Source organism: Littorina saxatilis, linkage group LG9, assembly GCF_037325665.1.
Source record: "Littorina saxatilis isolate snail1 linkage group LG9, US_GU_Lsax_2.0, whole genome shotgun sequence".
In the NCBI taxonomy this organism is placed as follows: domain Eukaryota; kingdom Metazoa; phylum Mollusca; class Gastropoda; order Littorinimorpha; family Littorinidae; genus Littorina; species Littorina saxatilis.
In genome coordinates, this window is record NC_090253.1 from 12,941,012 (window position 1) to 12,952,893 (window position 11,882).

General features: G+C 45.2%; 2 protein-coding genes and 1 long non-coding RNA gene across 3 annotated transcripts in view; 2 read left to right on the forward strand and 1 right to left on the reverse strand.

Moving 5' to 3' along the window:
* The window catches only part of LOC138975301 (uncharacterized), a 136,777-nt gene extending 124,987 nt beyond the window's left edge, over positions 1 to 11,790 (forward strand). Inside the window, exon 4 of the transcript XR_011458614.1 lies at positions 11,153 to 11,790. The gene's annotated coding sequence lies outside the window, so the exon portion shown is untranslated. The remainder of the gene's footprint in view (positions 1 to 11,152) is intronic.
* LOC138975310 (uncharacterized) overlaps positions 1 to 11,882 on the reverse strand; it is a 243,064-nt gene that overhangs the window by 166,924 nt on the left and 64,258 nt on the right. The window lies entirely within an intron of this gene.
* On the forward strand, positions 3,818 to 11,159 carry LOC138975302 (uncharacterized). Its single transcript, XM_070347957.1, has 3 exons — positions 3,818 to 5,489; positions 6,288 to 7,236; positions 7,758 to 11,159. Exons 1-3 carry the CDS (start codon positions 5,256 to 5,258, stop codon positions 8,621 to 8,623), a joined length of 2,049 nt encoding a protein of 682 aa, XP_070204058.1. The 5' UTR covers positions 3,818 to 5,255; the 3' UTR covers positions 8,624 to 11,159.

The window sequence follows — 11,882 nt, forward strand, 5'->3', positions numbered from 1 at the left end:
TGAGTCACGAATTCACGAATTAGCCACGAGTTTAAATGTTCATGCGCGGTTTCGCGAAAGCAACGAAACGCGATTTTACAAAAGCACCACAGTGGGACCAGCATCAGTGTGAAGTCTGTGGTTGGCACACCACAGAGGTACATTGTCTGGGGGCGTGTCGCAGTATGATGTCACAGCATCCTGCGATGTGTTCTTTCATGGTGTCGACATGGTCAGCATACTGAAGGGGGTACTTTTCCTGTCATCTCTGCATGGAGTCCATGATGATATTCGTTTTGTCTGACGGCACCCAGTTACTGAAAAGTAATTGCAACATGTAGGCTTACGTACATACGTCTTTTTATATTTAGTCAAGTTTTGACTAAATATTTTAACATCGAGGGGGAATCGAAACGAGGGTCGTGGTGTATGTGCGTGTGTGTGTGTGTGTGTGTGTGTCTGTGTGTCTGTGTGTGTGTGTGTGTAGAGCGATTCAGACTAAACTACTGGACCGATCTTTATGAAATTTGACATGAGAGTTCCTGGGTATGAAATCCCCGAACGTTTTTTTCATTTTTTTGATAAATGTCTTTGATGACGTCATATCCGGCTTTTCGTGAAAGTTGAGGCGGCACTGTCACGCCCTCATTTTTCAACCAAATTGGTTGAAATTTTGGTCAAGTAATTTTCGACGAAGCCCGGACTTCGGTATTGCATTTCAGCTTGGTGGCTTAAAAATTAATTAATGACTTTGGTCATTAAAAATCTGAAAATTGTAAAAAAAAATAAAAATTTATAAAACGATCCAAATTTACGTTTATCTTATTCTCCATCATTTGCTAATTCCAAAAACATATAAATATGTTATATTCGGATTAAAAACAAGCTCTGAAAATTAAATATATAAAAATTATTATCAAAATTAAATTGTCCAAATCAATTTAAAAACACTTTCATCTTATTCCTTGTCGGTTCCTGATTCCAAAAACATATAGATATGATATGTTTGGATTAAAAACACGCTCAGAAAGTTAAAACAAAGAGAGGTACAGAAAAGCGTGCTATCCTTCTTAGCGCAACTACTACCCCGCTCTTCTTGTCAATTTCACTGCCTTTGCCATGAGCGGTGGACTGACGATGCTACGAGTATACGGTCTTGCTGAAAAATGGCATTGCGTTCAGTTTCATTCTGTGAGTTCGACAGCTACTTGACTAAATATTGTATTTTCGCCTTACGCGACTTGTTATATTTAGTCAAGTTTTGACTAAATATTTTAACATCGAGGGGGAATCGAAACGAGGGTGGTGGTGTGTGTGTGTGTTTGTGTGTGTGTGTGTATGTGTGTGTGTATGTGTGTGTGTGTGTGCGTGCGTGTAGAGCGATTCAGACCAAACTACTGGACCGATCTTTATGAAATTTGACATGAGAGTTCCTGGGATTGATATCCCCATACGTTTTTTTCATTTTTTTGATAAATGTCTTTGATGACGTCATATCCGGCTTTTCGTGAAAGTTGAGGCGGCACTGTCACGCTCTCATTTTTCAACCAAATTGGTTGAAATTTTGGTCAAGTAATCTTCGACGAAGCCCGGGGTTCGGTATTGCATTTCAGCTTGGTGGCTTAAAAATTAATTAATGACTTTGGTCATTAAAAATCTGAAAATTGTAAAAAAACATAAAAATTTATAAAACGATCCAAATTTACGTTTATCTTATTCTCCATCATTTGCTGATTCCAAAAACATATAAATATGTTATATTCGGATTAAAAACAAGCTCTGAAAATTAAATATATAAAAATTATTATCAAAATTAAATTGTCCAAATCAATTTAAAAACACTTTCATCTTATTCCTTGTCGGTTCCTGATTCCAAAAACATATAGATATGATATGTTTGGATTAAAAACACGCTCAGAAAGTTAAAACAAAGAGAGGTACAGAAAAGCGTGCTATCCTTCTTAGCGCAACTACTACCCCGCTCTTCTTGTCAATTTCACTGCCTTTGCCATGAGCGGTGGCCTGACGATGCTACGAGTAAAATGGCATTGCGTTTCATTCTGTGAGTTCGACAGCTACTTGACTAAATATTGTATTTTCGCCTTACGCGACTTGTTTATTTTCGTAAAAACATGTGGTTTAACTAAAGTACAGTTTTCGAAATTTTCAAAAACGAGGTGTCAATAAAAACCCTGATTTCAAACAAACCCTCTAATTGGAGCGATAAATCATAAAAGTCGCTCATGAATTGTTTAAAGAACACTAACAGAAAATACGATTTTGTCAGTCTGAAAAGTATACCTTTACTGTGTTTCACGTTTACTGTCAATAATAATCTAGCTACCAAGTAATAATAATAATCCTCGACTCGATAAGTTAGTGTCTAAGGAATGCATTTCAGTGAGAACAAGAAATAGGCTACATTTTGACCACTTTTAGAAAATAGCATATAACTCAGAAGCGCTGCTTTATTATGATGTCTGAATACGTTCTAACCGGTTCTTTTTCTGGCGTGGGAACAACAAATATATACTGCGTTATTATCGATCTCACTGCAAGAGGTAGACAATTTCACCTATCTCGGAAGCATTGTCGACAAGCAGGGTGGCACGGACGTTGATGTTAGAGTCCGGATTGGCAAAGCAAGAGCAGCTTTCCTTCAACTGAAGTCGGAACGTATGGGCATCAGCAGACCGGCTGAGCATCAACACCAAGCTCAGGATTTTCAACACCACGGTGAAGTCAGTCTTGCTGTATGGAGCCGAGACCTGGAGAACTACAGTTGCCATCAAAAGAAAAATCCAGACCTTCATTAACACCTGCCTCAGAAGAATCCTCCGAATTCGCTGGCCTGACACCATCAGCAACAAAGACCTTTGGCAGCGAACAAACCAGTTATCCGTAGAACAGGACATTCTGCAAAGACGCTTCCGGTGGATTGGCCACACACTCCGCAAGACAACCAGCATCACGCGACAGGCCCTCACATGGAACCCGCAGGGCAAGAGGAGACGAGGCCGGCCGAGAAACACCTGGCGTCGTGACTTGGAGGCAGAGGTGAAACACATCGGCTACACCTGGAGACAACTGGAGAGATTGGCCCAGGATCGGAGTGCCTGGCGAGCTCTTGTTGGCGGCCTATGCCCCGGACGGGGTCAAAGGCATAAATGATGAATGAATGATTATCGATCTACGTTATAACCAGTTACGTTATAACCGAATCATTTTTAGTGACACACACACACTGCAATCAAAAGAAACAAGAATCAAGAATAAATAATCCCTGCGCTTAGAACTGTACCCACGGAATACGCGCGATATAAGTCTCATATTGATTGAACATCTGGCATAGAGACTCATTTGTGACTTTCTTGTGCTGAATTCTTTGCTGTAGAATTAATCATGAATGTACGCATGAATTAGTTTTGTTAAAAATCGAAGACTGTTTGCAAACCGGTGCCAAACGCATCATGTGGCTACTGTTATATAATTTTAATTTTTTTTATGTTTAGAATCACATACGTAATTCTGAAAAAGTGCAAGTGCCTCTGTCCTGGTCTCAAGATACGTACTTGACAACGGGTATGAATGAAGTCAAACTTATTACAACCGACAGTATTTCAGATCGTTCAAAGCTAAGAGCATAGTGAAAGGCAGGGCAGCAGAGAAAAGGCAAAAAGCGCTTCAAGAATAGAAGTCCGGGACATAAACATGAATTGTAAAAAAGATTTAGAGCTCTAAATCCGTAACACCTTTCCTCTCAAAATGAACAAGAAGGCACTAAGAAGCACACTGGCTGTCTTTGTCAATACGTGGAGGGTCGAGCTTTTGGAGATAGCGATTACTCTTAAAAACGCTACAGAAGAATCGCCGCTCCCACCGGCGAAGAAAGAAGAGGCATTGACAACATATTCAACACTTTTGTGTGTGTGACGCTTTCATCAAAGTGAAAAGAAAAATGTTGTAAAAACTCGTCCAGGGTGATCGGTGGAACGTCGCAATTTGCCAGACTTGAAGAATTTTTTTATTAACCTGATTTACTGACGGGAACTGAAAGAACTATTTTGGCAACGGTGGCCTGACACCCTTTGCGAGAATCCAAACGTTAGGATATGACTTGCTGATCTTCTGTCCGTCTTGCTGGTTGTCTGAACTGTGTTACTCTCTCGCGTTTAATTTGTTGCAAAGTTATCTCATTTACACACAACTGTGCCCGTTCATGGCCTCTGCATGATAACTACAAACGCGAGTAAAACAAAAAAAGTTGCAGTGTTTTATCTTATACTTTTAAGGGTGTGGCGATCAGCTATGTGTCAGGTGTATCGGACGTAAACTGAAAAAAACTATATTCAATATGACGTGAGTGTACACGAAACAGAACATGAAATTGAAAGAGAAAACAGTTGAATTTCAAAGACTGCCTTACAGAACCTTTGTTGTCTCGAATTTCACTGTGATGACACAAAAAGTGTAGTGAAAAGAGAAAACAGTTGAATTTCAAAGACTGACTTGCAAAACTTCGTTGTCTCGAATTTCACTGTGATGACACTTCACGGAGAAGTTCAAAGAAAGTGACCATGTGTAGACTGAGAACTGTGTCTGTACTACATGTCATGATTTCGCAAAAAGTAAACGAGTGGGGAACAAATCGCAACATTTCTGTGTTGTGGGGAGTGCGGCGATCAGATCCACACGGGTTTTTCAGAGGTAAAGTGTGTTCCACCTCAAGCCTGCAATTTGCTAACTAACTACAAACCATATTCAGTATGACGTGGTCGTATCTGAAACAGAAGCCGGTATCGTAAAACTTCAACAAAATAATAGGCCTACTGACTCGCTGAACTTTTCATTATTGTCTTAATCTTCACTGTAACGACACTAAATAGTGTAACAAATTTAAAGACACAGTTATGTGTGTATATAGAGAACAGAATTTACGGAACTGAATGCCAACGTCAAGTCTGTAATCTGAATACTTAATGCATAGCCTAATGTTTGGTGCTTACAAAGAAAGGCGATATCTGCAGCTGAGACAGAAACCAAAGGTTTGTTAAAAAAGGCGACATTTTCAAAATGTAATTATTCAGAAATTGGATTCACTTCAGTAAAATATTTGGAGGGCATTCTATTTGATGTGATTTAACAGACCCAGCCAAACAACCCAACCTCGTACCCACCGATTTACTCAACCAAATTAAACTCCCACGCCAACGAGACCCTTTTTTTTATTTTTTTTTAACCGAGACCGCTCACAACATCTCTAACACCCACACAAAATGGCGACGACTACAAGGCGTCCGGCCTCGACCTTCAGTTTTGATGGCGAGACAAGCTGTCCCAGATGCGATCGTCTCTGTCTCGGAGCCAGCATCCTCCCGTGCGGTCACGTGACCTGCGCGAGCTGCTTGCGTTACCTGCGGCACCACAAGAGCCCCTGTCCCTTCTGCGGGAAGCGCATCCCTGCAAGTGGGGAGGAAACAGACCGGCTGGGGAAAGACCTTGTGTTGCAGGTAAGTTTTGGGGGTGTTGTCTACGAAGTGTCCATGGCAATCTGTATTGATGTTATTTCGCTGCTGTGTATGCAACTGAGAACGTGTCGTAACGATTTAGATTTTTAAACTAATGCGGCAACAGACTGATGCGTGACGGCAAAAAGGAGGATCGTTTCCTCAAATGGGTATAAGACGTTTTCGCACTGCATCGTAGACTTATTCGTCTTAGAAATGTGGTTTGGAGACTCAGGAAGGCATTTAGAAATGTCATAAGCGAATGAAATACTATCAAGTATAATAGCCTTCTGTAAATGTTCATTCCACTATTCACATTCCTTTAATTGATTACCATATGGAATATGTTCAAGCTCAAAGTCATTCAATTGTTTAAATGAATATGGATCGCATTTCTTCAGGTAGTCACTGCAGATGCATGTAAAATACAGGACAGCAAATGTGCCACTAGCTACCCAAGGTCGAACTCACAAGGGTGGACACCGTTGACAATCTTAAATCAACACAGTCGTTGACACGTTACGTTTTAACAGTGTGTGGTAGGAAGACCAGTTTTGTGACACGACCAATTCAGCGTTCATACCTGTAAAAAAAAACAAAAAAAAAACCCTGCTTCAGAGTCTTCTACAATGGGCTGTATCTAGCGAGGTGCTTCCAAAAATGAGGCAGGGGTACTAGGGCTGGTCTGGCGCGGGGGTGTGAGGAGCCTTGCACCATTTGTAAATTCTTGTAACAAATGTTATTTGTACGAAATGAAAATCACTGTACAAAGCAGCTGATTTTCTTAGTTGTGTCTTTCAGGATCTGGTGAACGAGCAGTTGGTGACCCAGGGCCAGAGGCCGTGTCAGGTGTGTCGGCAACGAGGGGCCGCGTTCATTTGCCAGGACTGTCGGGAGATGTACTGCCACGTCTGCTCCGACGCCCACAAGCAGATGCAGGTGTCCAGCAACCACAACCAGCAGATCTTGCCCCACCTGCTACCCAAACCGCTGGGATTGGTCAGCCCACACAGGGCCGGGGAGACCATGTCCCCTCAGTCCGGCGTGATGAACACGTCTTTGGTTGGCGGCCCCCACACCTTCAGAGCCGAAGACTTCCGCACGCCCAGGACGGAGCGCATCCTCAGGCAGAGGGAGGACGTGACTCGCAGGCTGTCCGGGGGGTCCTTCCATTCCTCCAGCAGCGTCGTCAACCTGCCCTACACTCACCGCGGGGACAAGCCTAAAGTCGACCGCCTCGTGCTTCCCGACGACCCGCCGGACTCCGAAGTCATCTCCATCAGGGCCACAGACAGCTTGGTCAACTTACCCACGCACAGGACCCACAACCACCACAGCCCCAGCCCCAGGCTCAAACCCGCCAAGCAGCAGACCCGCACGACCAAGCACCGCCACGAGTGGGTCAACAACCAGATCCGACTCCTCAGAGAGTCGGCAGCCAGCGTGGGCGAGGTGGCAGAGGCTGCCGCGCAGTTCAGCCTCGTGGCACACCAGCTGTCGCAAGAAACGCGACGCAAGCAGGCCTTCCTGAACGAGTACGCCGAGAGACTGCTCAACTCCGACGTACGAGAGGACGGCGAATCGCAATTCTACGTGCGGGGCTTGAGCAGCGTGGACAGTAAGGCGGAGATGAGGTGGGAGGACCTGGAGAGACGCCTCAACGAGGTCCGCAGAACGAGCGCCAAGTTCAACAACGTGGAGACCCTGCAGACCCGCTTCTCCAAACTCATGCTCACCATCAACAAGGCCAGTGAGTATCTGGGCACAGTCATATATATCTTCTTCGTGTTTTTGCACCGGGCATAAGCATTGCTAAAACACAGAAAAGACACAGGAGCGCGTGCCTATGCACCTGAAGCCGGATTTTCGTTTGTTTTTTTTAATATTTTTTTTTTTTGCCGGCGCATTATTATGGGATATAAAAACTTCCCAAAAATGTTGCGACACCACCGATTCTTTTAAGAAATCCGGCTTCAGGTGCATATCTTCATGTTGAAACAGAGGGTGCTTGTTAACGTGCATGTATGTAGTTTGGCCGATCGTAGAACCCCCAAGTTATTGGAGTGTGCAAGGTACGGCGCATATTATTTTGGCCAGACATGTTTTTAAGTATCTTACATTCTATAAGTAATTCTAAGACTAATACCTGCCATCGTGCATTTTGTAGAATTGTCTGGTAAAGCGGTTGACATTCGTTTCTGCTGGAAACGTCCACTGTGCAGCTTCCTATGGTATTTTTTCCTCTCACCCCATTACCCTGTGTGTGTTCAGGCAGGTCGTCAGACCCGCTGACCGCCTCCCCCAAACGGGTGTTCGAGACGCAAGCCGTGACGGACAAGGACGTGCACACCCCCTTCATCACGGACGTGCTGACCACGCAGGACGGACGCCTCATCATGGCGGACGCCTACAACAAGATGGTCAAGCTTGCCACGCTGGTGGAACCGGCCATAGTGACCAGCTGTCTGAGGCTGGAGAGCGAGCCGGGGTGCCTGGCGCTGCTCCGCGACGGGGTGCTGGCCGTCACCGCCAAGCGGAAGACCATCTTCTTCGTGGACGTGGAGCGTAGGCTGGGGATCAGGTCCCAGTGCAACACCGCCAGGCAATACGTGGGAGTGACCAGCACGCCGGACTCAGACGACGCTTTGCTGGTCAGCTGCTGGCAGAACGGGGAGAGGGCGGCCAGCGTGGACGTCATCCGGCGTGACGGCAGCGTGCTGCGGACGGTCACCAACGGCAACTCGCTGACCGGGCTGGCGAGTCCGCGCCAGATGTGCGTGACGGACGGCAACGTGCTGGTGCCGGACTTCGAGAAGCAATGCGTGTACCGCGTGGAGCTGACCACCGGCAACCTGGTCAACGTCCTCACCCACAAGCAGCTGGTCAAGCCCATCGAGGTGGCTGCTGACCAGCACCGCAACGTGTACGTCGTAAGCTGCGACAACCAGTGCGTGTTGGTCAGATCGCCGTCCGGAGAGTGGAGACGCCTGCTGCATGGTGCGGAGCACGGGTCGAGGGGCTGTGTGAAGCCTTTCGCTCTCTGTCTGACGGACTCCGGTATCGTCGTGTCCTGGGCCAGGCTTCACTCCGACAATAGTGTTGCTTACAGTTTGGTCATAGGCTACGACTTTGTGTAGTGTGACATGGCCTTAATTGTGTCATGATTGATTAGAACGGAACACTGGATGAGGGGCTGTGTGCGGCCTTTCGCCCTCTGTCTGACGGACTCCGGTATCGTCGTGTCCTGGGCCAGGCTTCACTCCGACAATAGTGTTGCTTACAGTTTGGTCATAGGCTACGACTTTGTGTAGTGTGACATGGCCTTAATTGTGTCATGATTGATTAGAACGGAACACTGGATGAGGGGCTGTGTGCGGCCTTTCGCCCTCTGTCTGACGGACTCCGGTATCGTCGTGTCCTGGGCCAGGCTTCATTCCGACAATACTGTAGCCTACTGTTTGGTCATAGGCTACGACTTTGTGTAGTGTGACATGGCCTTAATTGTGTCATGTTTGATTAAAACGGAGCACGGATCGAGGGGCTGTGTGAAGCCTTTCGCCCTCTGTCTGACGGACTCCGGTATCGTCGTGTCCTGGGCCAGGCTTCACTCCGACAATAGTGTTGCTTACAGTTTGGTCATAGGCTACGACTTTGTGTAGTGTGACATGGCCTTAATTGTGTCATGATTGATTAGAACGGAACACTGGATGAGGGGCTGTGTGCGGCCTTTCGCTCTCTGTCTGACGGACTCCGGTATCGTCGTGTCCTGGGCCAGGCTTCATTCCGACAATACTGTAGCCTACTGTTTGGTCATAGGCTACGACTTTGTGTAGTGTGACATGGCCTTAATTGTGTCATGTTTGATTAAAACGGAACACGGGTCGAGGGGCTGTGTGCGGCCTTTCGCTCTCTGTCTGACGGACTCCGGTATCGTCGTGTCCTGGGCCAGGCTTCACTCCGACAATACTGTAGCCTACTGTTTGGTCATAGGCTACGACTTTGTGTACTGTGATATGACCTTCAACAGTATCCTGTGTTTCATCCGGGGAATACCGGCTGCGACTTTTAAATTTGTGTAGTGTGCCATGGCCTTTATGGTTATTTAGATCAACACTATCCTGTGCCTGGCCTCATCCGGACAATACCGTGGCTTACGGTTTAGTCTGTGACTTCAGTCGTATAATGTGACATGGTCTTTGTGTTTATTTAGATCAACGCTGTCCTGTCCCAGACTTCACTCCGATAATACTGTGGCATATTGTAGGCTGGTCAAAGGCTACAACTTTGTCTAGCGTGACATGGCCTTACCGTTTGTTAAAATCAGCAATATCCTGTGCCAGCTTCATTTGGACACCTGTGGCCCACTCAGTGTTTGCTCACTGGCTAGCTATGGCTTTGTGTAGTATGACGTGGCTCGCGTTATTGCCAAGTGCTACTTCACACACAGCGGAGTGCTTCATGTTCGGACGCTGATGAGCTTTAGGGAACCTTTTTCGTAAATACTGTGATAGACCGAAATATAATTTGTTTTAAATACATAGAACGCCATGTAATCATAGAAAGGAAACCAAACAAGAAATTCCTCCGAGGTAGGAAAAACACCCCCGTTGGTCAAAGGGAAATAACCATTCTCACTGCCACCAACTGAGAAGGTTATTTCCCTTTGACCATTAATATGTCCCGCTATAAGTCCTTGTAGAATCTTAATCCACCAATAACTCCCTAACCGTGTGTTTGACTGGTCCCAAATTTTGTAAGGACCGTCTCAGGAAAGTATAGAACCCGTTCACCAAGTTTGGTGACGATCGGTCCGTTCATTCTTGAGATCTATATGCGAACACAAACACACACCCAAACAAACAAACAAACACATCGAGCGAAACCTATACACACCCCTATACCGGGGGTGTAATTAAAACGGTCCCAATTAGCCAAATAGACTGAAGAGACATGTATGGAAAACCCGCAACAACCAACCATCCATCCCGGACATACTTTGTTGATTTGTGTAGCTGGATATTGCCTTTGTGCCCTGGAGTACTGCAAGTCAACTGTTTGGTCATAGGCTACGACTTTTTGTAGTGTGCTATGACTGAATATAGCGGAAAGTGGATCGAGGGGCAGTGCCACGTACCTGTTTTGAAAAGAGCGGTTCGATGTAACAGTGTAACTGAATCTCATCCGATGTGTTGCCTTCCAAGCAAGAACTGTGACATCAATCAGTCTACCATTTGGTCGTAGGGTTTGAAATTGTGTGTGTGTGTGTGTGTGTGTGTGTGTGTGTGTGTGTGTGTGTGTGTGTGTGTTTGTGTGTGAGTGTAGTGACCATTATGTTATCCTATACACTTAAATTATTCCCAAGGAGATGTCACTGTTAATACTAGCAGGTACTTACTGTCATACTCAGGTACAACTGAAACTAAGGTGAATCTTAGCCACACACCCTTCACGCGTAAACTGACCATCTTTCACATCACCGTAGATTCGTCCAGGTGTTTTCATGGGATTTAAGCATCCTTCTTCTTGTATCACACAAATCAACAGTCCATAGCCTGGCTGTTTTCTATGCAGAGCTTGAATTGTTTTGGTCTGTTTTTGCTGATTTAACATTTTTCACTTACACTCTGCATTATTTGAAAGATAGCAGCAACAGTAGCGCTACCTAGGTGTGTGCGTGTTTAGATGTAATCATGCAGCCACCGCCACTCAAGTTCTGGCAAAATGACTAAGGTCTTTTGAGTGCGAAAATGGTGACACTGGTTCGGGACATGGATACCGTCTCTGAGTCATCACATAAAGTTGAACTGTGCTGTGTCTGTTCCGCCCCGGATTCGAACCCGTGACCTGCTGACCACAAGTCAAGTTCTACACCAACTGATCTACCGGGCCTCCACATTTTGTAAATGACACATTTTTTCAACCTAGCTATGAAATCAATTTAGCAAAAATACTCCTGCAACGCAGTGAGGCGCCAAGTTGAATTTGTACAAATGGAATTATGTTCTTGTCATAAAAGCTCGGGCAGATCGGTAGTGGTTTATTTGATTATTTGCTCTCAGAAGTTTTCAGAAGTTCCTAATCATAATTCATCACAGGAAGCTGCTCAAAATGTAAAAATGGAATACTCTGTTTTTTAAAAATATTTTTGTATACCAGATTACTTTTTAATTTCCAGTCGCAATAAAATAGCCTTACAGGACTATGTTACCCATTCTTGCCAGTAGTAACACATTTGATTTGACATTACCTTTTCTGTTTGAAAGTGTATAATAAATACGATTTCACGATTAAAAACAAAATGTACGCTCAATTGCCCACATCGTGTGTGTGCGTGTGTGTGTGTGTGTGTGTGTGTGTGTGTGTGTGTGTGTGTGTTTGTGTTCGTGAATGCGTGCG

Bases quoted from the DNA above. Each gene is read 5' to 3' on its own strand.
- LOC138975302 (XM_070347957.1), top strand. From the start codon at position 5,256: ATGGCGACGACTACAAGGCGTCCGGCCTCGACCTTCAGTTTTGATGGC. The intron at 5,490-6,287 runs GTAAGTTTTGGG...TGTGTCTTTCAG, and splicing joins GGAAAGACCTTGTGTTGCAG to GATCTGGTGAACGAGCAGTT. The intron at 7,237-7,757 runs GTGAGTATCTGG...GTGTGTGTTCAG, and splicing joins GCTCACCATCAACAAGGCCA to GCAGGTCGTCAGACCCGCTG.